At 37.0% G+C, this 24,998-nt stretch overlaps 1 protein-coding gene across 1 annotated transcript in view; it reads left to right on the top strand.

The window, feature by feature from the left end:
* Positions 1-24,998, top strand: part of RAD18 (RAD18 E3 ubiquitin protein ligase) — a 104,133-nt gene that overhangs the window by 40,565 nt on the left and 38,570 nt on the right. Inside the window, exons 8-10 of the mRNA XM_077751482.1 lie at positions 11,907-11,983; positions 13,242-13,302; positions 23,227-23,358. Coding sequence (XP_077607608.1) covers positions 11,907-11,983; positions 13,242-13,302; positions 23,227-23,358 — 270 coding nt within the window. The remainder of the gene's footprint in view (positions 1-11,906; positions 11,984-13,241; positions 13,303-23,226; positions 23,359-24,998) is intronic.

Below are 24,998 nucleotides of genomic sequence, written 5' to 3'. Positions count from 1 at the left end.
AGTATTGTCAGTTTTCCTTTTTGGCCATTAGTGGGTCATTGGTAGTGTCTCATTATGGTTTTAATTTGCATTTCCCCAATGATTTACAGAGTTGAGCAAGTTTATGCTTGTTGATCATCTGGATATCTTCTTTGGTGAAATACCCACTTCAGCGTTACGACCAATTTTTTAATGATGTGTATCTTTTTTTCCCCCTTATTTATTTATGGGAGTACATGAAATTTTCTGTATATAGATATTGCTGTATATATGTATATTTAAACTCTTCTTTCAATTTGCCTTTTCATTCTCTTAATGACTTCATTCAAGAAGTAGAAGTTGTTAATTGTACTGTCTAATCTTTTGCATTTTTCCTTTGGTCAGTACTGTTTATGTCCTTCCCTGTCACAAGGTCATGAGGACCTTCTCTTGTTTTCTTCTAAAAGCTTTATTGTTTTTGCTTTTACATTTTGACCTGCAATTTATCTGGAATCTATCTTAGCCTATGTTGCGAGCTAGGGATGAGAATTTCTTGTTTTTCCATATGGATAACCAATCAACGCAGCACCGTTTATTGAAAAACTGCCCTTTCCCCTTCTCTTGATGGTTTTAATTTGCATTTTCCTGAGGCCAATGATGTTGAGCATCTTTTCATATGTTTATTTGCTATTTTGTGTGTGTGTGTGTTTTGAAATATTTTGTCAAATAACACTTTTTATTGATTATAAGAGTTGTTTATATATTCTGGTGGCGCTTGGGTGGCCCAGTCAGTTGAGCCTCCAACTCTTGATTTCGGCTCAGGTCATGATCTCACAGTTTGTGAGATGGAGCCCCACATCGGGCTCTCTGCTGACAGCGTGGAGCCTGCTTGGGATTCTCTCTCTGCCCTTCCCTGCATGTGTGTGCACTCTCTATCAAAATAAAGAAATAACTTTAAAACATAGAGTTGTTAATATATGCTAGATACCAGGCATTTGTGAAATACGTGTATTTGAATATTTTATCCTAGGCTTTGACTTGCCTTATCGTTTTCCTAATGTCTTTTGAAGAACAGAAGTTTTTCATTTTGCTGAAACCCAATTTACCACTTTTTTTCTCTTATGGTTCATGCTTATTCCACCAAGAAATATTTGCCTACCCTAGGATCACAAAGAATTTCTCTTATGTTTTCTTCTAGAAGTTTTATAATTTTAGCTTTTATATTCAAGTCTATGATGCATTTCCAGTTAGTTTTTCTGTTGATGTGAGATGAAGGCTATGGCTCACTTAAAAAAATACGGCTGTATATCTAGTTTTAACAGCCCATTTGTTTAAAAGGCTGTCCTTTCCCCACTTACATTCCCCCCCTTTGTCAAAACTCCACAGACCATATATGTATGTGAATATACCTAGAATCTTTTCTGTTCTGTTGGTCTCTATGTCTGGTTTGTTTGTTTGTTTTGCCAGCACCACACCCTTGATTACTATAACGTTGTTATAGTTATATAACTATAGCTTTATATATAGTTAATATAACTATAACTTTTAGCAAGTCTTGAAGTCAGGTGGAGTAAGTCCTTCCAATTTGTTCTTTTTCAAAATTATTTTGACTATTCTAGGTCCTTTGCATTTCCATGTAAATGTTAGACTCAGTTTGTTGATGTCTGCAAAAAAGCCTTCTGGGATTTTAATTGGGATTACATTGAGTTCATTAATCAACTCAGAGGGAATTGATACCTTTACTGAGTCTTTTAATACTAGTCAAGTTTTATTTCTCTTTGTTTCGGTTTCCATTAATTTCTCTCAGCATTGCTTTCCAGTTTTTTATATGCATGTCTTCTAAGTATTTTGTTAATTTTTTTTAAATATTTTTATTTATTTCTAGGAGAGAGAGAGAGAGACAGCGTGAGCAGGGGAGGGTCAGAGAGAGAGGGAGGCACAGACTCTGAAATAGCCTCCAGGCTCTGACCTGGCAGTCAGCACAGAGCCCGACGCGGGGCTCGAACCCACAAACCGCGAGATCATGACCTAAGCGAAAGTCGGACGCTTAACCGACTAAGCCACCCAGGCGCCCCAGTATTTTGTTAAATTTATCACTAAGGGTTTTTTTTTTTTTGGTACTATTGTAAGTGGTGTTTTAAATTTCAGTTTCTCACTACTATTTTACTATTTTAAAGAATCATTTTGATATGTTTATTTTTGTACATTTGCATTATATATACACATGTGTATATTATATAGTGTTAACTTTTGAAACTAAATGATTTCTAGTTGTTTTTCAATAGATTCCATAGGATTTTTTATTTACACAATCATGTCAATAAAAATAGTTTTATTTATTTTTTCTTTTCAGTCTGTGTGTCTTTGCTTTCCTCTTCTTGCCTTACTGCACTGGCTAGACACTCCAGTGCAGTGTTTTGTGGAAGCATGAACAAATACCTTTCCTTACTACCAGTCTTATAGGTAACATAGTCAGTCCTTCACCTTCAAGGGGGACAGCTGTAGATTTTCAAAGATACCTTTTTTGAGGTTGAGGGTGTTCCTTCGATTCCCAGTTTGTTGGGAATCCTGAAGGAGCGTTGAGTTGTGTCCAATCTTTATTCTACTTTATTGAGTTGGTCATTTCTCCCCTTTATTCAGTAATATTCTGTAAAATGGCTTATTACATTGATTTTTAATAGCTTTGTTGAGATATAATTCACACGCCATGCCACCCATTTGAAGTTATAGTTCAGTGTTTCTTAGTATGTTCACAGTTATGCAGCCATCACTGCAGTACATCTTAGAACATTTCATCACCCCAAAAAGAAACTCTGTATCCATTAGCAGGCACTAGGCATTTTTTCCCAGTCCTCACAGCCCTAGACAATTCTCTATAGACCTGTCTATTCTGGATATTTTATTTACTTATCTCACAGTGCTTGGATATTCTGTTCATTTTTTTTTTCAGTGTTTGTGCTTTTTGCCTTTTGGTATGCCTTGTAATTTTTTTCTTGATAGTTGGCGCATGATATACCAGTTAAAAGGAATTTGTGGGGCACCTGGGTGGCTTAGTTGGTTAAGCGTCCGACTTTCGCTTAGGTCATGATCTCACGGTTCATGGGTTCGAGCCCCACGTCGGGCTCTGTGGTGACTCCCAGCTCAGAGCCTGGAGGCTGTTTCAGAGTCTGTGACTCCCTCTCTCTCTGACCCTCCCCTGCTCACGCTGTCTCTCTCTCTCCTAGAATTAAATAAAACATTAAAAGAAATTAAAAAAAAAAAGGAATTTGTATAAATAGGCCCTTAGTAATTGGTGGTGAGGTGTGCCAGGGAGCAGAAGCTTTTTATAGTCTTAGCTTTAGGCCTCAATTCTTTAGTGAGCCTGTGTCTCTGGATTGTAAACTTGCCAAGTGTTTCTTAGTTTTTTTTTCCCTCCTCCCTCAGGTGGGAAGATGGCCAGAGTGGGCTGAGGTTGGGTGTAGTAGTCTCTCCCTTATCCACTGGGGGTACTTCCAAGACCCCCAGCAGATACCTGGAACCATGGATAGTACTGGATCCTATATATACTGTTTTTCCTATGTGTGCACACCTAGGATAAAATTTAATTTATAAGTTAGGCACCATGAGATAGTAACAATAATGACTAATAATAAAATAGAACAATTATAACAACATATTGCAATAAAAGTTAAGTGAATGTGGTCTCTCTCTCTCAAAATATGTTATTGTAGTGTATTCACCCTTCTTGTGGTAATGCGAGGTGGTCAATTGCCTGCATATTAAGAGAGTTGAATGACGTGGTCATTGTGATGTGGTGTTAGGCTGCTCTTGGCTTTCTTGCTCATCATTTATCAGAAGAAGATTATCTGTGTCCAAACCATGGGCGATTGCAGGTTACCAAAACCGTGGAGAGCAGAACCGCAGCTAAGGCGGGAACTTCTGTGTCTCTCTTTCCCAGGTCGCTTAGGCTCCAGCAATACCCCAGGTGATTAGGCTTTGTTTAACTAGTTTCCTGGGAGGACAAGTCTTGTGAAGAGAAGAGTACACTGGTATATTTGCAGATGGTCCTTTTCTCCTCCCCCTGCTGGAAACCAGAGAGTTTTCTTTGGTAATTTACTGTAAGGATCTTGTTGAACTCCTGGAGATGAATCTCACAACATTGTCTCCCCTACCATCCTCCAGCCATGACTGGGTCTCCCTAGAGTTTTTAACTCTCAGCATCATCTGCATAGGACCTCTAGCAATTAATTAATTACAGTTCAGGTTTTCTTATCTTTTGTTGTGTTTCCCGCTGCAGTTTCTGCTTGTAAGTTTCTCCCAAAGTAAGCCATTACTCCCTGTATTTGGAGGTCTCCACAGGCTTGGGGGGTATTAGTTTGCCCTGTGTCCTCTTCATTGTGGCTCTAAGAGAAATTGCTGATTTTCCAGTCTGTTGAGCTTTTAACTTACTGTTAAGATGGGATGGCAACTTCCAACCTCCTGGGTGGAACTGGAAGTCCATTTCATTTAAATGAATTCATATAAATACATGGCCTTCCGTGACTGACTTCTTTGAGTTAGCATATTTTCAAGGTTATTCAGTTAGTACTGAATATCCATGGTTAGCACTGCATTCCTTTTTATTGCCAAATAGTATTTCATTGTGTGCGTATGTTACTTATTTTTGCCTATTCATTGACTGACATCTGGGATTTTTCCACTTTTCAGCCATTATGAATAACGCTGCTATGAACTATGAATATCCATACACAAGTGTTTGTGTGGCCATATATTTTCCTTTCTCATAGATATATACTTAGGAGTGGAATTTCTGGGTTAAATGGTAACTACATTTTTACATTTTGAGGAACTGCTGGACTGTTTTCCAGTGTGCCTTTAGCATTTTACATCTCCCTTGCATAAGGGTTCCAGTTTCTCCACATTCTTGCCACCATTGTTATTCTGTCTTTCCTGCTTTGGCCACCCTAGCCACCTGCAGTGATATGTCATTCTGCTTTTGATTTGTATTACATTGATTTTTGAATATTAAAGCAGCCTTTTATTTTTAGCAAGGACTGTATCCATTTCATCTAAGCTCTTGAATTTACAATTTACTATCAGTACTTTTTAAAAGAATATTTCCTTCATTGTCTTTTAATGTCTGCGGGATCTGTGGTAATGTACTATCTTGTTTTTGATATTAGAAATGTGTCTTCTCTCTTTTTTCCCTTGATTGGTTTACCTATAAGTTACCGATTTTATTGATTTTTCCAAAGAACTGGCTTTCGGTTTCATTTTTTTCTCAACTTGTTGCCTATTTTCCATTCTATTGAATTTTTCTCCTATCCTTATTATTTTCTTCTTTCTATTTACTTTAGGTTTAATTTGGTCTTCTCTTTGTACTTATTATGGTAGAAGCTTAGATCATTATTTCAGATTGTTCTTCTTTCAAGATTTTCCTGTAAGCACTATTTTACCTGCACCCACAAATGTTGAAATGTTGTATTTTCATTTGCATTCAGTTAAAATATTTTCTAATCTTTGTTGCCATTTCTTCTTTGACTAATGGGTTATATAGAAGTGTTTTCAATTTTCAAGTATATGGGTATTTCCCAGATATCTTTTATTATTCATTTTAATTTGATTCTATTTGACCACTTCTGTATCATTTCAGACCTTTTACATTTATTGAGACTTGTTTTATAACTCAGTATTAGGATTTCCTGATAAATATTCCCTAAACACTCGAATATTTTGCTTTTTTTTTTTCTTCTTAAATGTTCTGTAATGTTGCTTGATAGTACATTCAGGTCTTCGGCATCCTTGCTGATCCTTTACTGGCAGGTGGTATCAATTACTGAAAGGAGTAATCTCCAACTATATTTATAGATTTTCCATTTTCCCTTTAAATATTTTCAGTTTTCCTTATATTTTGAATCTCATTAATTAGGTGTATGTGCCTTTAGTATTGTTATGTTTTCTTGGTGGGTTAATCTAATACTTATTATGATGAAATGTTTGTTGTTGTCTCTGGTAATATTCCTCATCTCAAGATCTACTTTATCTGATATGAATGAATATAGCCACTCTATCTTATTTCACTCTTCTTCTCTTTAAACCCGTTATGTTATTATATTTAAACTCTTTTGAAAGAGGTTTGGATTTGCTTTTTTCTTAAGTTTATTTATTTATTTTGAGAGAGAGAGCAAGAAAGAGCATGAGAAGGGAAGGGGCAGAAAGACAGGGAAAGAGAGAATCCCAAGTTGGTTCCACACTGTCAGTACACAGCCTAACATGGGGCTTGAGCTCATGAATGGTGAGATCTCATGACCTGAGCCAAAATCAAGAGTCAGATGTTTAACTGACTGAGCCACCCAGGAACCCCTGGATTTGGTTTTAAAACGTAATTTGACAGGATATACCATTAAGTTGTAGGGCTTAAACCATTTTCATTTCATTTAATCTGTTTGGTTGAGTTCAAGAATACCATCTTGCTTTTCTTTTCTATATGTTCTATTCATTCTTTGTTTTGTCTTTTTTTCCCCTTCCTTTTGGATTGAGTATCTTTTAGTTTTCTATTTCATCTTCATTATTTGGATATTAGGTATATATCTGTTTACTTTCTTTTAGTGATTATTTTAGAGCTTAGCATATGTACCTTAAACTTATTACTGTCTCCCTTCAAATAATATACTAACTACTTCCTGTAGAACATAGAAGTATCTTAGCACTTCCATCTTTTGTTTCATTGTTGTCATAGATTTTTCTTCTATATGTGTTACAACCTCTATAATGCCTTTTAACTCTTTTTTTTGTTTTAAATTGTCAAGTTTCTTTTAAAGAAAATAAAAAATGAAAAAGAAAGTCTATATGGTGCCTACCCATTACTCTTTCCAGTGTTCTTCATCTTTTTGCTCAGATCCAGGTTTCCATCTGATGTCATTTTCTTTTGGCCTGAAAAACCTTATTTAATATGTCTTGTAAAGAGTGCAGATATGCTGTTTGCAAATTCTTTTCAGCTTTTGTCTGAAAAAGCTTTTTTTTTAGTTTATTTTTCTATTTTGAGAGAGACAGAAAGTGCAAGTGGGGAAGGGACAGAGAGAGAGGGAGAGAGAAAATCCACTATGTGCTGTCAGAGTGGAGCCCAATGCAGGACTTGATCTCATGAACCGTGAGATCGTGACCAGAACCAAAATCAAGGGGTGGACGCTTAACTGACTGAACCACTTAGGTGCCTTGGAAAAGCTTTAATTTTGTATTCCTTTTAAACTTCTTTATTTGGAAATAATTATCATAAAAACCCCCACATCTATGCCCTTTATATGGATTCACCTATTATCATTTTGCCTTATTTCCTTTATGAATTGCTATTACTCTCTCTCTTTGTATAAGAATACATGTGTGTACATATTTATATACTTCTACTTTTTTCTTAAATCATCTGAGTTGTATAATCTCGATTCTTTACCCTTAAGTGCTTACTTTGCATTTCCTAAGAAAAAGGATATTCTCTTTTATTACCAAATTACAGCTAATAATTTCAGTAAATTTAACTTTGTTAATAACACTTTTATCCATTTCTATAATCTCTGTTCTGTTTTCAGCAATAGACCCAGTAATGATCACTAATGGATTTTTTTTCCTTCCAGTACATGATCCAATTTTGGATCACATACTACATTTAGTTGTACTATTTTTTTCAATCTCTTTTTGTCCAGAACAATTCCTCAGTCTTTCTTTGTCTTTTATGACACTGGCCAAAAAAATGCAGTTTTTATTGTTTCCTCTCCCCATCAAACAGAATGTTTCTCATTTTGGCTTTGACTAATGTATCCTTATAATTACATTAAGGCTGTGCATTCCTGGCCAGAATACTCTATAAGTGATGTTTTTTTTCCCTTCTCAGGATATCACATCCAGGGCCCTTGACATCTTTGTGCCCCCTCCCCGCCCCCATTTGTGATGGCTGGTTTAATCATCTTACCAATTTCTCCGATGTATAGTTTTCCCCTTGCTAGTAATCAGATACCTGTAGAAACACTTTGACACCATGTAAATATCCTATATCTCTTTAAAATTTCATCTGTATATTAATTAGCATTCCTAGGTAATTTCTACATGAGCCAATCTGTGATAGTTGCAAAATGATGATTTTCTAACTTCACTCCTTCCACGTTGCTACTTGGTGCCTTTGCTTCTAGGCTCTTTTAGCAGATTGAGCTCAGGAATAGATGCATGCATATAGATGTGTGTACCTGGGTGTGTACATATACAGGCACATGTTTATGTGCCTGTATACTGTATGTGTATGTACACATGTAAATCCATTTACACTTACATACATCAGAGATCATGAGAGCATACTGATACCTCTGCTTGCAGTCCAACCCCACAGAGCACTTTACCTTTCCCTGTCTGTATTTATATTTCCCATTTTTCCCCACGCGGAGAATCCTCCCTTCAACAGCATCAGCATGTGTACTAATTTGGCCAATTCTGTAGTGCATCTAAAATAGTTTCAGAGTTGCTTCATCTGTACTACTGCACTGCTGCACACCCGACCTGCCTATAGGAAAGAATTCAGGATAATTTTTAGTTCTCTCTACCGAGTTTTGCTTTCTCCTCCTCCATTTCCCAGATTGAGGGTATGTTGTGTTCATAATTTCCTTTTTATCTTTTTTCAGTGTGGCTTGGCGTTTTACTGAAATACAGTAGGGTTCATTTGTTGTACTGTGTTTCTAATTGTTGCTTTTCAGTTGTCCCTTCCAAGTATAAGAAATTTTAATAACTTAAATGTAACATTTAAACTACTTTAAGAAGATATATTTTTATAATGGACCACTGGCTGCCTTAAAAATATTATATACAGTAGCAGTTTTATTTTCTTTTGTTTCAAGAGCGCTCCTGATTACTTGTTGAGGCACTTTTATGATGGTTGCTTTATTTTTTTTTTATTTTTTTTANCGAAAGTCGGACGCTTAACCGACTAAGCCACCAGGGTGCCCCTATGTTGGTTGCTTTAAAATTCTTATCAGATAAGTTTCAAGATTGGAGTCATCTCAGTGTTAGCATCTGTTGACTGTCTTTTCTAATTGAAGGTATTATTTTCCTGCTTCTTAGTTGACAAGAGTTTTTATTGTGTCCTAGACATGTTGACTGTAATATGAGATTCTAGTTCTTTTTTAAATATTCTCCTTTAGCAGGCACTCACCCTGTTTACATTTCACATGCAGATCCAGGCCTACTTCTGTGGACCGTGGTTCTAATGACTGTTTAATTTTCAGAGTCCTTACAGTGTTGACCTGTTCAGCTTCACTTAATTACTGCCTGGAGGGTACTCGGAAAATCTGGTCTTTTATACTGTGCTCCAGTTCTCAAACCTTTTGGCCTCTAAAATTAATTTTTAGAATATTTCACATGTGAGTTGATCAAGAATGTGTTTAGGATTTCCCGTGCAGGTTTAAAGGATGCTTTTCTCCAGGTTTTGTCTCTTTGAGATCCTCACTCCAATCACTAGTTAGAGGGTAAGAGTGCTACCTGCTACTGCTGGCTGCGGTCTGGGTTTCTCACTTGGTCTCCAATGGCCCTGTGTTGCTGGGGAACACAGCCCAATCCTCCTGTTACCGCTGGGTGGAGAAGCGGTGGGGGAGGGGCGGAATCCATACTCCACCCTTACTCTCTGATTGTACTGTAGTGGGCAGGAAGCAGCAGCAGTGTTTAGCTGGAGTACGTCAGGTCAGATATTGTCAAAAAGTTTTTTGGTTTCCTCCTTTCACAGTGCTTTGCTAGAAAAATGGTTTCTTGGGTGTGTGTGTGTNGTAGCTCTGGGTTGCAGGCTTCATCAGAGCCCAATCTGGGATTTATAGAAGATAAACAGAAAGCCCAAAAAACTCACCATCATGTTGTTCCTTAACTTCTGAAGCCCTTAGCCAGTCCATCTTACTCCTTCTACCTTTAGGAGTTCTCATAATTGTTATCTTACGTCCAAGGGTTTTAGTTATAATTACTGAGGAACAATATGAGATATCAGAAGAGAAATGAGTCTAGTCCATCTTCTTTGGAACTAGAAGTTCTCTATCATGTATTTTGAATTTCTGTTCTAGGTGCAGGCACATTTAGGATTGTTAGGTTTTCTTAGTGAATTAACTCTTTTATCATTATGTAATTTCCCTCTTTATCCCTGATAACATTCGTTGTTCTGAAGTCTGTTGTGCCTCATATTAATATAGCTATTCCAAGTTTCTTCTCTTCAGTATTTACATGATACATCTCTTTCCATACCTTTATTTTGGACCTATCTATGTCTTTTATTTAAAATGCATTCTGAGGTGCCTGGGTGGCTCAGCTGGTTAAATGTCCAACCCTTGATTTCATCTCAGGTCATAATTTCAGTCTGTGGGTTCAAACTCTGTCTATGGCTCCTCACTGGCAGTTGCAGGGTTTGTTTGGGGTTCTCTCTGTCTCTCTTTTTCTCTCCCTTGCCCACTTGTGTGCATGCCTGCATGTTCCCTCTCACTCACTCATTCAAAATAAATAAACTTAAAAAAATAATAAAATGGTTCTTTGCTGAAAGCATATAAAAGTCTTGCTTTTTTAAAATCCAGTCTGCATTCTCTATCCCTTATTGATGCTGTTAAACCACTTACAGTTAATGTACTTATTGATATAGTTGGCGTTTTCTGTTTGTTCCATCTGTTTTTTATCCCATTTATTTGTTTATTTGCTCTCTTTTGGATTGAGTATTTTTTATTCATACATTTTATTTCTACTTTGGGCTTATTTTACCTCTTTTTGCAAAAGTTTTAGTGGTTGATGTAGGATTTATAATAAGCACCTGTAAGTAGTAACAGTCTACCTTCCAACAATATACTGCTTGACTTACAGTGTAAATGTAACCTTACAACAGTAGACCCTCAATCCCTAATTCTTTGTGTTGTTGTCATGAGTTTTACACTTTTACCTATGATATTAACACAATATATTGTTGTTTTAAACGGTCAGTTATCTTTTAGAATAGTTAAAAATAAGAAAAATATTTTGTCTTTACCTTCATTTTTACCATTTCTAGCACTCTTCATTTTCTCTTCTAGGAAGAGATAAGTTTCTGGTTTCATATTTCCTCTGCTTGAAGAATTTCTTCTGACACTTTTTACAGTACAAGTCTGCAAATAATATATTCTCTCAGTTTTTGTTTGTCTAAGAAAATCTTTAGTCCTCCTTCATTTTTGAAAAATACCTTCATTGGTATAGAATTCCTGATTGGCATGGCTTTCTCCCTAAACTTTTAATTCATCACTCCATTATCTTCTGGCTTGAATAGTTTCTAGTGAGAAGCATGATATAATGCTTGATTTTTCTTTATGTAACATATTCTTTCTCTGACTCACACAGATTTTCTCTGTGTATCTGTGTTATATATGTTGTATTTTGTTTTGTTTTTGCATTCTGCGTAATGTTCTTTGAGTTTCTTGCATTTGTGATTTGATGTCTTTTATATGTGGCAAATTCTGACCATTTGATCTTCAAATATTTTTTCTCTTCCCTTTTTTCTTCTTCTTTTGGGATTTCTGTTGCATGTTCTGGACCTTTTGATATTGCTCCATGGGTCTTACTGCTCTGTATCTAAAAATGTAAATTTGTATCGAGTACATTGGAGTTTGAATAGATATCTGCTAAGAATTGAATTCACACTAACAAGTTAATTGACATATTCCATTGGGACTGCTGTTTCAACCTATATTCTTAAAGGAAGTAGCAAAGTGACTTTACTGTGCTCCTATGGTTATGTCTTAAACTGTTGTGCATGTGTAAGAGTTCAGTGTTTTACTCCATGTTATTTTTTAAATCTTCTCTTTTTCGATAACTTTAGACTTAGAGAAAACTTATAAGAATAAAACGGGGAGTTCACATATACCCATTACCTAGCTTTAGGGCAGTCCAGTGATCAAGACCATGTAATTAATACTGCCTGTATGTTCTTATTTTAACAGCTGCTGAAATCGTTCAAGAAATTGAAAGCATGGAGAAGACTCGGATGCGTCTTGAAGCTAGTAAACTCAACGAAAGCGTATGTTGATGGTCTCTTTCATTATCTGGGTAGAAAAATTGAATGCCCAGGAAAATTAAATCTGTTCAGTGGGAAATATCCTGGAACACATTTCTATTTAATGTATTTAATGATTTAATTGCAGCTCATTTTTAGCACACAACTCTATCACAGTTAGCAGTCTTCTAGGGCTAAGTACAATCCAAAGTAGAGTTTATTAATGAATTATAGTCCTGTGGAAAAAGCATATGCCTGAACATCTGGCATTGATATTAGTTCTTTCTCTGCTGGTTGCATTTGATAAGCTCTTAACATCTGTGTCCCTTAGGATCTTTGTAAAACTCAGGAGTTAAACTATATGATCTCTAAGATCATCCCCTTTTAGCTCTGGCATTCTGTAATTCTGTGATTATGCTGATGAAGAAATTAAGTAATTGTAAGACTTAATGAAGATTGAGTATCTATTGAGCTTGTTGAGGGAATCAGAGACCTAAAATTCTTTGCTATTGCCTTCCTCTAGTTTGATGGTCCAAAACTTGAGGAAAGGATACCAAAGAAGAAAATAGTCATTGTGTCCTGTGACACTGAAGGAGGTGTTATGGGCTCTCCCAAGTAGACTTTTTTTCCTACACCATTGGGAATGTGTTTGTAAGGAAAGCAACGACCTTAGGGAAGTAAGTTTATAATCAGATAGTAGGAAAAAAATGAGATTTTCATTGATTTTTTTTACTGTGTGTGTGCTGACTGTAAGATGGAGACTGTAATGAGTCATGTAAGTAGATTTCTGATCTCTTAAGTCTAAGATTTTCAAAAGTGGAAGTAGAAATTTAACACACTAAGTGTTATATTTTCTTCATTTATTACCTTTCCAGTAGACTTGTCGAGGTTAGGTTGGAAACAGGAGAAGTCAGATAAGAAAATCTGCCTTATTAATGATCTGCTAAATACTTTTTCAGACTTGTAGTTTCAAGTGTTACCTGTTGTATTAATGAATATGAAAAATTAATTATTGAAAATAAATTTAACTGATCATTGTGTTACTACTTCATGTTAGTGTTAATATGAATATTAGTGTTGCATTTTCTACAGATGAGAAAACAGTAATGAGTAACAGGTATACTACTTATGATATTCAAAGGAAGTACACGGCAGTTACTCTTCCTAGGTTTATATGTAACAGAGATAAGAGGTTATTTTCCCCAATTTTAACATTTGTAGTACTAACTTCAGTTTTTGTCACTTTTTGAATTTTTAATTAAGATCTTTTGGATTATTTTAGATAATGGTTTTTACAAAGGACCAAACGGAAAAAGAAATAGATGAAATTCACAGTAAATATCGTAAGTTGTGTGGCATTTTCTTTATTTGTAGAGAGCTTGGGTTGCGGGTTCATCTTAAATAATTTTTCTTAAGTAATTTTTTAAAATAAGTTCTTATAATGTTAGATAGAAACTTTTCTTGTCTATTACTTAAGTAACTGAATGTTAGTTGTTTACTCAGTGACCTTTCTTGTAACTCTGTGCGCCTGCTTTTTGATTTCTAACATTCTTCTTTGAGCTTATCACTAAGCACTTTAAAATATTAATTAGCTGCTCTCGAGGATCTCTGTGAAAATAAAATGGAGTTAAAATGGAAACATTCCTGACTTTCCATCTTGTCCTCAGGCCACTCACTGCAACACTTGTGTGAAGAATTTCAGCACTTCTGTAACTTGCAAATTTGTGCCAAAAATAGTCTTCATTTTATCAGTTATTACCAACTTCCAACTTACTTCCTTTTCCTTATTAGGCTTTCGCATGTATCGTTTCTAAAGCTAGCACATTCATGTTTTGTCACTTCGGTACCTGTTATTGTTTGGTTGGTTGTTTTCTAGTTTAAATTTATATTTAAGTACCTGACAAACAGGTAGTTAATAAATATGAAATGATATTCCACACATGATATTGTATTTGCTGTGCTATCAGAATTCTCTTCTCTTCCCTTCCCTTCCCCTTCCTCTTCCCCTTCCTTCTTTCCTTCCTTCTTTCCTTCCTTCCTTCTTCTTCTTTCCTTCCTTCCTTCCTTTCCTTCAGTTCTTAAGCTTTGAATGTGTAGGTTCAGGAAAGATCTGTTTGGGAGGGGAGATGAAGTACAGAGGCACTAGATACAGGTGAGATGGCCTGTGCCTTACCAGAGTAGGAAAAGGAGCCTAGAATATTCATGGACCTTAGACTGAACAACGAAAGTCAGCGTTTTTCAGTTGTTAGAAGGATAAGTGTGATGGGAGCCTCCTAATTAATATTTGGGAAGCCAACGCAATTTTTCTTGAGGCAGAAGATAGAGCATATCAAGTGACCACTGAATTGCCAAAAATAAGGAAACCAGCCAATTTGCTGGAGAGAAAATAACTTAAACTATTAAAAGAATAATGTCTAACAATTATGCCATACTGAGAAAAATATGAGTTAGATTTAGGCAAGAAAAGATATAACTATCGCTCCCCATTTACATATCTTTAAAAAAAAAAGTTTAGAGACAATAGAAATTTGTATCTTTACTAGGTACGTCATGTTAAGTTAATGCAATTAGCCCTAAAATAAATCTCTATGTTTTTAAAAAAATGCATGAAATAGACAACTCCCTTGAAAGACACAAACTACTAAACCTATTCAAGAAGAAATAATAGACAAATTGAAAATCCGAGGTCCAAATAGGTTCACTGGTGAATTCTATGAAGTATGTAAGGAAGGAAATAATATTAATTTTAGACATATTCTGCTAGAAAATTGAAATGGAAGGAATACTTCTTTCCTCATTTTATGAGGCTGAAGTTTCCATGAAACTAAAAACCAAAGACGATATAATAAAAGTTCATGAGGTGCCTGGGTGGCTCAGTCCGTTAAATGTCTGACTTCGGCTCAGGTCATGATCTCGTGGTCCATGAATTCAAGCCCCCTGTTGGGCTCTGTGCTGATGGCTCAGAGCCCGGAGTCTGCTTCAGATTCTGTGTCTCCCTTTCTCTGTGCTCCTTCCCTACTCGTACTCTGTCTCTGTCTCTTTCTCTCTCTCAAAAATAAATAAACATTAAAAAGAAAAAGTGCTGACCACTATTCCTCATGAACATGGATGCAAAAATCCTTAACAAAATGTTAGTAAATTAAATCTGGCAATACATATACAGGATAATACATCATAACGAAGTGGGATTTATCCTAACAATGCAAGATTGGTTTAATTAGAAAATTAATCATTGTAATTCACTGTATTAAGGAACTAAAAAAAAATGCTATATGATTTTCTGAGTAGATGAAGAATAAGCATTTGACAAAATTGAACACCCATTTATAATAAAAACTCTTATCAAAATAGAATTTCTTCAATCTGGTAAAGAATATCTATAGGAAACCTAAAACTAGCATCATATTTCATGATGAAATATTAAATACTTTTCTTCTGATTGGGAATAAGGTAAATGTATTTTTCTTACCTTTTTTATTGTACTATAGGTCCTAAACAGTGTGAAGGAAAAAAGAGTAAATAGTATACAGATTTTAACAGAAGGAATAAAACTTTATATTCACAGTTGACATTGTCATCTTTTGCATCTAGTATGAATCGTGTAAGAAAAAGCTAAAAGGAAATGTGATGTTATATTTCAGTAGAATTTAGCATTTACCCTTTAAAAGGCAAATATGAGAATGAAAATTCAAGCCATAGATTGTGAGAAAATACTGCAAAATTTATATTTGACAAAATACTAGTATCTAAAGGGGCGCCTGGGTGGCTCAGTCAGTTAAGTGTCCGACTTCGGCTCAGGTCACGATCTCACGGTTCATGGGTTCGAGCCCCACGTCAAGCTCTGTGCTGGCAGCTCAGAGCCTGGAGCCTGTTTCGGGTTCTGTGTCTCCCTCTCTCTCTGGCCCGCCCCTGCTCACGCTATCTCTCTTTCTCTCAGAAATAAATAAAACATTAAAAAAAAAATACTAGTATCTATATTATGTAAAGAACTTTTAAAATTCAATAATAAGGCATATGGCATATATTTTTTAAAGGGCAAAAGATTGAAGCATACTTCAAAATAAATATTTAAATATCAAGTGACCATGTGAAAATATATGGCTAATCTTATTAGTCATTAGTCTTTAGGAAATTATAATTAAAAAAAAAATTTTTAGTATTTATTTTTGAGAGAGAAAGATACAGAGCATGAGCAGGGGAGGGACAGAGAGAGAGCGGGAGAAACAGAATCCAAAGCAGGCTCCAGGCTCTGAGCTGTCAGCACAGAGTCTGACGCAGGACTCANCCCCTTCCCCTCCCCCACCCCCATCTGCCCTCAGTTTGTTCTTGGCATTCAAGAGTCTCTCATGGTTTGCCTCCCTCCCTCTCCCTCACTATTTTTCCCCTCTCCTCCTTGATGGAGGACCCTCCATCAAGTTCCTCCTAATCCACCTATACGTGCAAACATCTGGTATCTGTCCTCTGCCTGACTTATTTCGCTCAGCATAACACCCTCAAGTTCCATCCACATTGCTACAAATGGCCAGATTTCATTCTTTCTCATTGCCATGTAGTATTTCATTGTATAGATAAACCACATCTTGATCCATTCGTCCGTTGATGGACACTTAGGCTCTTTCCATGTTTTAGCTATTGTTGAGAGTGCTGCTACGAACATTGGGGTCCATGTGCCCCTATGCATCAGCACTCCTGTGTCCCTTGAATAAATTCCTAGCAATGCTATTGCTGGGTCATAGGGGAGTTCTATTGTTAAGTTTTTGAGGAACTTCCACATTGTTTTCCAGAGGGGCTGTACCCATTTACATTCCCACCAACAGTGTAGGAGGGTGCCCGTTTCTCCACATCCTTGCCAGAATCTAGAGTCCTCTCATTTGCTCCTTTTAGCCACTCTGACCAGTGTGAGGTTGTATCTCAGTGTGGTTTTGATTTGTATTTCCCTGATGAGGGACGCTGAGCATCATTTCATGTGTCTATTGGCCATCTGGATGTCCTCTTCAGAGAAGTGTCTGTCCATGTCTTCTGCCCATTTCTTCATTGGATTATTTGTTTTTCGGGTGTGGAGTTTGGTGAGTTCCTTATACATTTTGGATACTAGCCCTTTAACTGATATGTCATTTGCAACTATCTCCTCCCATTCCGTGGTTGCCTATAAGTTTTATTGATTGTTTCCTTTGCTATGCAGAAGCTTTTTATCTTGACTAGGTCCCAATAGTTCATTTTTGCTCTTGATTCCCTTGCCTTTGGGAATGTATCAAGTAAGAAATTGCTGCAGTTGAGGTCAAGGAGGTTGTTTCCTGCTTTCCCCTCTAGGGTTTGGATGGTTTCCTGTCTCACATTCAGGTCCTTTATCCATTTTGAGTTTATTTTGGTGTATGGTATGAGAAAATGATCTCGTTTCATTCCTCTGCATGTTGTTGTCCAGTTCTTCCAGCACCATCTCTTAAAGAGGCTGTCTTTTTTCCATTGGACACTCTTTCCTGCTTTATCAAAGATTAGCTGGCCAATATTTTGCGGGTCCAATTCTGAGTTCTCAATTCTATTCCATTGGTCTGTGTGTCTGTTTTTGTGCCAGGGAAGTCTCATTTAAAAATTTAGTGAGAAGAGTGGCATTCTTTTCTATTTTTACAAATCTCTTTGATGTCTTGCTTAATAGAGAACATCTTGATTCTCATATCAGCTTCTGCATTTAAACTGTTGTTTTGTGTTGTTTTGGTTAAAACATACGAAAAATATCCAGCCTGAAACAGGTGGGTAATTGAGAAGAGGGAAGTGTTTCAGTAGATTTTTTTTTTTAGATGATCATGGGTATTGTTGGCAAGTGTTATTTCAGAAAGGTTAGTTACAACGGAATTTGAAATCATATTAATGAAGTTTATATATTCTACCGCATAAAAATCCACTGGCCTGTCATGTGCTTTGAATGGACTTTCTACCTATGAGTGATTTTGTAACATCACTTGTTGGTTATTTGGAAAATATTGGTTCACTGAGTTGCAAATATTTGCATTTTTCACTTATGCTATATAAGATAAAAGAATAGCATTCCTTAATTTCACCACCAGTCTTCTCAGGAAAGTTAAGTGTTGGGAAACTGTTAGCTTGTAATGGCAGATACACGTTACCAGAGTTCTGAAGTTCACTTGAAAGCTATCCCTATCTTTGGCAGCAAATGCTGTCACTTGTTTTTCTTCAAGTGACAATCTCCCTCATTCCCTTTTGAGAAAATATATTACCCAAGTGTAAATAATCAGTTTGTCTACTGTTTTTTCAAGTAAAAATGCTGTTTGTTTAAAAAGTAGCTAATTGGGGTGCCCGGGTGGCTTAGTCGGTTAAGCGTCCGACTTTCGCTCAGGTCATGATCTCGCGGTTCGTGGGTTTGAGCCCCGCATCGGGCTCTGTGCTGACTGCCAGCTCAGAGCCTGGAGCCTGTTTCAGAGTTTGTGACTCTCTCTCTCTGACCCTCCCCTGCTCACACTGTCTCTCTCTCTCTCTCTGCTAGAAATAAATAAAACATTAAAAAAATTTTTTTAAAAAATAAAAATAAAAAGTAGCTAATTTAGGGGCTCCTGTGTGGCTCAGTTGGTTAAGCATTACACAGCTCAGAAGCAGCAAGCTAATTTCCACAGAAGTTTGATGGGTCTTTTTTTTTTTAATTTTTTCATGATTTTTATTTATTTCTGAGAGAGAGAGAGTGTGAGCAGGGGAGGGACAGAGAGAGAGGGAGACACAGAATCTGAAACAGGCTTCAGGCACTGAGCTGGCTGTCAGCACAGAGCCCGAAGCAGGCTCAAACCCATGAACCGTGAGATCATGACCTGAGCCGAAGTCGAACACTTAACCTACTGAGCCACCCAGGCGCCCCTGCACAGAACAGTTTCTTAAGAAGGAAGGTGTCAGAAGCTATGGGTGTCCATGAGACGAAACTGGAGATGAGGAAGTGAGACTAAGGTGGACAGCTCTTGGGGAGGTTTTACTCTGTCAGGGAGAGAAAAATGAGGGCGTGGCTGGAGGTGGGTGTTGATCAAGAGATGGTTTTGTTTGTTTTTCAAGTTGGGAAATACTTAACCTAGTGTCTTTTGATCTTTCTGACTGCAGCCCACAGTGAAAATTATATTTTATATCATTACTAACTATATACACACATTACTGAAGTAAAAGTTTTAGAAAGCAATATTTACCCTTTTTTTAAGGTTATATTCAGCTATTTTCAGATGATGTTTACATTCCCCCTTCCCAGCCTTACATGTCTCCAATGTAAGAAAAATTTTTTATCCATCATTTTGGTCTCAAAATTTTATTGACTTTGAAAAAATGTAAGTAGTTGGATAATTGAGTTCCAAAGCCAGTTGGTTATCCAAGCTGTCTGTACTGCATCTCTCTCTCTCCCCCCTCTCTCTCTCTCTCTCTCTTTAAGACTTTATGTTTTTAGAGCAGGGGAATGTTACAGTTCCCATATATCTCCTGCCCCCATGCATGCATGGCCTCTCCCATTATCAAACTCCCCCCCCCCCACACACACACACACCTCTGGTGTTATCAGTAATGAACCTCCCCTGAAATCATAGTCACCAGAGTCCATGCTTTACTTGAAGGTTCACACTTGGTGTTGTCCATTCCATAGATCTGGACAGAGATGTCAGGACGTGCATCACTGTGATATACTACAGAGTATTTTTGCTGCCCTAGGGAGTCCTTTGCGTCTTGTCAGTTCATACCCTGCTGGCTACAAAACCCCTGGCAACCACTGATCTTACTGTCTCCATAGTTGTGCCTTTTCCAGAATGTCATATAGTTGGCCTCCTGTAGTATGTAGTCTTTTCACATTGTCTTCTATCACTGGGCAATGTGCATTTAAAGTTCCTTCATGGCTTNGATGGGCATGGAGGAGGGCACTTGTGGGTATGAGCACTGAGTGTTATGTGGAAACTAATTTGACAATAAACTATTTGTAAAAAAAAATAATAAAAAAAATAAAGTTCCTTCATGGCTTGATAGTGCTTTTTGTTTTAGTGCTGAATTATATTCCATTGTCTAGATGTATTATAGTTCATCCATTCAGCTACTGAAGGACATCTCGTTTGCTTACTCTTTTCCATTTTTAATGTACTCTGGCACTTTATACTCTTTATTTCACTAAGAAAAAATGCTGGTCTCTACCTAATTGTTTTCATAACCCACACTCTCACTTTCAGCAGAACAGTCCCAGGCGTATTTATATGCCAGTGGGAAAGATGCATAGAGTGGGAAATTGATGATGTAAGAAAGAGAGAGGTTAATTACAGATGCTACATATTTGAGTAGGCCTTAGTGATGGACTCCAGAGCGTAAGTTAGATAGAGGTTGGCCTTAAATTGCTGCAAGGACAGTCATTTTTCATGAAATTCAAGGAATATAGCACGTATGTGCACAGATGAATTAATGGTAGTTGGAAGATGATAAAGTTCCTGTTAGAATGTTTCTGTGTTTTCAAAGTAGTGTGAGGCCAGCTGAGCAGGAAGGGGTCGCAGGTATGCAAAAGCTTGAAATGGTCATTGAGGAGAATAGTAAAGCAGAGTTTGCTAGAGAAAGGTGGAAAAGTTGTACAGCAGTGTTGAGTGCCAATTTTAGGTTTACATCACGAAATAAAGTGAGAGTGTTCAGTTCAGGGCTAAATGAACAAGCCCTTAGCGTTAGCCATTACCGTTACTCTCTTCTCCATCCAGGGTTAGCTGCTTGGGTGTCCTAGGAGGTTTGTGGGAAAAAAATGTATGAAATTGTACTTTAAGAGACATTGACTCCAAACTTGTTCTGTGACTTCAAGTAGATGAGTGAGTATCTCAGTGTCATCGCTGTAGAGGGTGAGTGTCCCATTCTTGAGAGAGCCTGGGTCTGGTCTTGTGTACCGCTGAGTTCACGGGCAGAGCCAGAGACACTCTGGCTGTAAAAGATGGTTTAGAAAGTAGTTAAGGGGTGGTGAAGGAGGGAACGAATGGCTTGACTTAGCACTAGAAAAGATTATGATATTTCACCTTAGAAAGGCAAAAGGGTGATATTATTCAAGTATTAAAAATCTTGAAGGATATGAGTTGGTTGAATGTAAAGTGCATTCGTGAGTTCCCACAATTATGTCAGCCACCTAATATTTTTAAGAGGTAAATTCGGGGCATCTAATTAGCAGAACCAAGATTTTAAACTCTAAGGAACTTCTTGCCAGATGGCACAGCTCCTAAAATGAGGTGAAGAGATGAATGGGAACAATTTTATTAGTCATAATCTCTTGGCATTGTTCATCTTTTGAGCCAGGGTCAAAGCCAGAACAGTGGCTGCCATTTACTGTTTGGTTTCCAGCCTAGCTGAAGGGGTAATAAGATTGAACAAAGAAAATCTCTTTTAAACCTGGGATTTTATTACTTCAGAAGAGAAAGTCATTAAGCCTCCTTAACTGTTAATGAGATTACTTGAACAAGTTTCTTAAGTAATTCTTACACCCATAATTCATAGATACACAGTGGCCTTACTGGGAAAATGGCCTAGACCAGGTCTGACTAAATTACGCAGACCCCATGGTGCTATGTTACCCTAGCCTCACAAACTACATAGTGTCAGTGGTGGTGTTCACCCACTGCTTCTGGGGAGCTGAAGGAAGTACAAAATAATTATCCTCAAATGCATAGAGTTAAATAGGACCTGAAAGAAATCACCTAGGCTTATTGCCTAGATAGGATCTCACCTATTTCTAAAGAGCAAACTTTTCCCAGTAATCTTTGTAGCCAGCCCATATTTCTTTTGCTGAAGTTTTAACCAGTCTCTTAATTTAAAATTTACCAGATACTTTACAACCCAACATGTTAGTTTCACTGGGAGTTTCACATGTACATACACATAAATATATTGGGATTAGGAGCAGCCTCTCCCTAGTGTCCAAAGAACAGTCACATTTATAGATCAGGTCTATTGAAATCAATGTGCAAATAGAGACAAAACTGGCTTCTTCCACAGTGGAGAGAGAAGTCAACTGAACCTTCACCAGACAGGATTTTGCATGTCTATAGACAAGAATTATTTTCCATTGACATCAGTTCTCTACACTTTAGAGAGCACAGAGGCAGTGAATGCTTGGAATCTTGGAAGGAGAGCTCTAGAAAATGCATAGTTTTCAATAAAAGCACACATTTTTTCCTACACTCAATTGTTCTTAGTGTGTGCCACAGGGAAAATGTTGGTTACTGTATCTGTAAATCTCAGAACTTTAACTATTTGCAGTATGAGTCTTTTTTTTTTTAATCTTTTATTTATTTCTAGGAGAGAGAGAGAGAGAGGCAGCGTGAGCAGGGGAGGGTCAGAGAGAGAGGGAGTCACAGACTGAAACAGGCTCCAGGCTCTGAGCTGGCAGTCAGCACAGAGCCCGACGCGGGGCTCGAACCCACAAACCGCGAGATCATGACCTAAGCGAAAGTCGGACGCTTAACCAACTAAGCCACCCAGGCGCCCCTGCAGTATGAGTCTTTCTAAAATACATTTTTACAGGATTTTTGGCATCATTTTGAGCCATGTCTTAGGTGTTTGAGGGTGCTAGATAAGTAAAATGCATCCTCAGCTATTTGCACCACAGTTCAGAATCACAGAGAGATGTCCTGAAGCCTGTGCTGTAGCAATGACTGGTGATTCTTTATTGAGCAAGTTAATGTACAATAATAATGGTGACCTAGAGATCAGGCTTACGTTGTCTTCAGAGATATGAAAGCAGCAGGTGTTCTATGCAGCAGTGGTGGTATCGTGGGGAGTACAGCTGCTTCCAAAGTAGCAGATNGCATCTTGATGGGAAACAGGCAAGAAACGTAAAGGAAAAAAGAGGGAATTGGAATGGATTTTCTTTGTTTTTATAACCCAGCTCTCCTCAAGGCTTCTGCGCTTATAGTCACTTAATGTTCTTCATGTTAGTAGTACTCTTTTGTTTCTTGGGAGTTAGAATGGTGTCTTTTGGAATTATTTATGAAAGTGGTGTCTTTTGTGCTTCATCAAAAGCCCTTCAGAGTAAGGGGTTTGGGAAAAACCTGCAGTAGCAAAGTAGGAATATCCTGTTTCCATGTTTGTATCTGAGGAAGGAGAGAAGGAGAGGCTTCCGCGACCCCCAGCCCTTTGTATTTGTGTGGTTCCCAGCTTTTAGGTTTACGGCAGGTGCTTTCCAAGGATGTGGTTCTTGAGCAAGCCTGTACACTTGTTGATTCTCCATGTGCCAGCATAACAAACATAACCTTGCTTTACTGAGAAGATCTTCTGAATTTTAGGTAAAAAACATCAGAATGAATTTCGGCTTCTGGTGGATCAGGCCAAAAAAGGATACAAGAAAACTGTTGAAACGCCAGCCAAAAAAGTAATGAGAAAAGAAGATGAATCTACAGAAAAGCTATTATGCACGGGTAAGAGTTTTTAATTAAAAACAGAAATATGTGGAATTTCACTGTTCATTTTTAATATAAAAAGAAAAGAAAATCACAGGAATTTACTTTTTTATTAAGTATCTGAAATGGGAAAAAAATATCTGTAGACATATAGCAGTTGTTGAATGTAAACTCAGTTTATTACTGTAGGGAAAATGATTACAAGACTGTCTTGAAGACAAATTTATGAAATCTTTCATTTATTCATAAATCAGAAGTTTCTTAGTTGTTTCAGCCTGAGGATGTTTTCTAAGTATAGGATTTATTGCTGTATATCTTCAGATATCCTACAAATAATTTTATTCTAGCATAATTTTCGTTATAGGTCACTGGTATTTATTTTGGGATGGAATGTTTGGCTAAAACATCTGAAGCCTATATACTTGGTGTGCGTATATGTAGCACATTCCTTAATTTTGATCCATTTTAAAATTTGAGATTAATATTATATTTCTATTGCCAGGGCTTTATTTGGACCAGTGAACAAAACAGAGTCATAATGGAGAGAAGTGCACAAGAAAATTCCTTATTTTTTTCTTTATCATGACAAACTATACATAATATTTATCATTTTAACTATTCATAAATGTACAATTCAGTAGCATTAAATATATTCAGAATGTTTTATAACAGTCACTACCACTGGGGCGTGCCTGGGTGGCTCAGTTGGTTAAGTGTCCAATGTCAGCTCGGGTCACGATCTTGTGGTTCATGGCAGCTCAGAGCCTGGAGCCTCCTTCAGATTCTGCGTCTTCCTCTCCCTCTCTTTCTGCTCCTCCCCAGCTCATGCTCTGTCTCTCTCTCTCTCTCTCTCTCTCAAAAATGCACCCTAAAAATTTTTTAAAAAATAGTCACCACCACTGTCTACACCCAAAACTTTTTAATCATCCAGCATAAAATCTGTACCCATTAAAAATAACAATAACCCTCTTCCCCTTACCCAGCCAGACCCTGGTAGTCTCTACTTTTTTGTGAAATTTACTTATTCTAGGTATCTCTTGTAAGTGGAGTCATTGATATTTGTCCTTCTCTGTCAACTTATTTCACTAATAAGCATATTTTCAAGGTCCTCATGTTATAGCTTCTATCAAAATGTCATTGCTTTTTATGGCCACATATTCCATTGTATGTGTATGCCACATTTTGTTTATCTGTTCATCTGTAATGGGTTATTTTCACATGTGGGCTACTGTGAATGATGCTGCTATGAACATTAGTGTTCAAATATTTGTTCAAGTCTCTGCTTTCCGTTCTTTTGGGTATATACCTAAGAGTTGACTTTCTGATTTGTATGGTAATTCTGTGTTTACCTTTTGAAAAACCACCAAGCTGTTTTCAAGTGGCTGCACCCTTTTATATTCTTACCAGCAATGCTTAAGGATTCTAGTTTCTACATATCCTTGCCAACCCCTGTTATTTTCCTTTTTTTTTTTTTTTTTAACATAAGCTTTTAGGGTAGATAAGAAGTGATATGGTTTGATTTACATTTTCCTAATGACTAGTAATGTGGAGTATCTTTTTACATGCTTATTGGCTATGTGTTTTTCTTCTTTGGAGAAATGTCTGTTCATGCTCTGCTTATTTTTCAATTGGGTTGATTGGTTTTTTGTTGTTGTTTT

The sequence above is a fragment of the Crocuta crocuta genome, unplaced genomic scaffold (assembly GCF_008692635.1).
Source record: "Crocuta crocuta isolate KB4526 unplaced genomic scaffold, BGI_CrCroc_1.0 scaffold69, whole genome shotgun sequence".
Classification (NCBI taxonomy): Eukaryota; Metazoa; Chordata; class Mammalia; order Carnivora; family Hyaenidae; genus Crocuta; species Crocuta crocuta.
The sequence above is the reverse complement of the archived record's forward strand: the minus strand, read 5'-3'. Positions and strand labels throughout refer to the sequence as shown.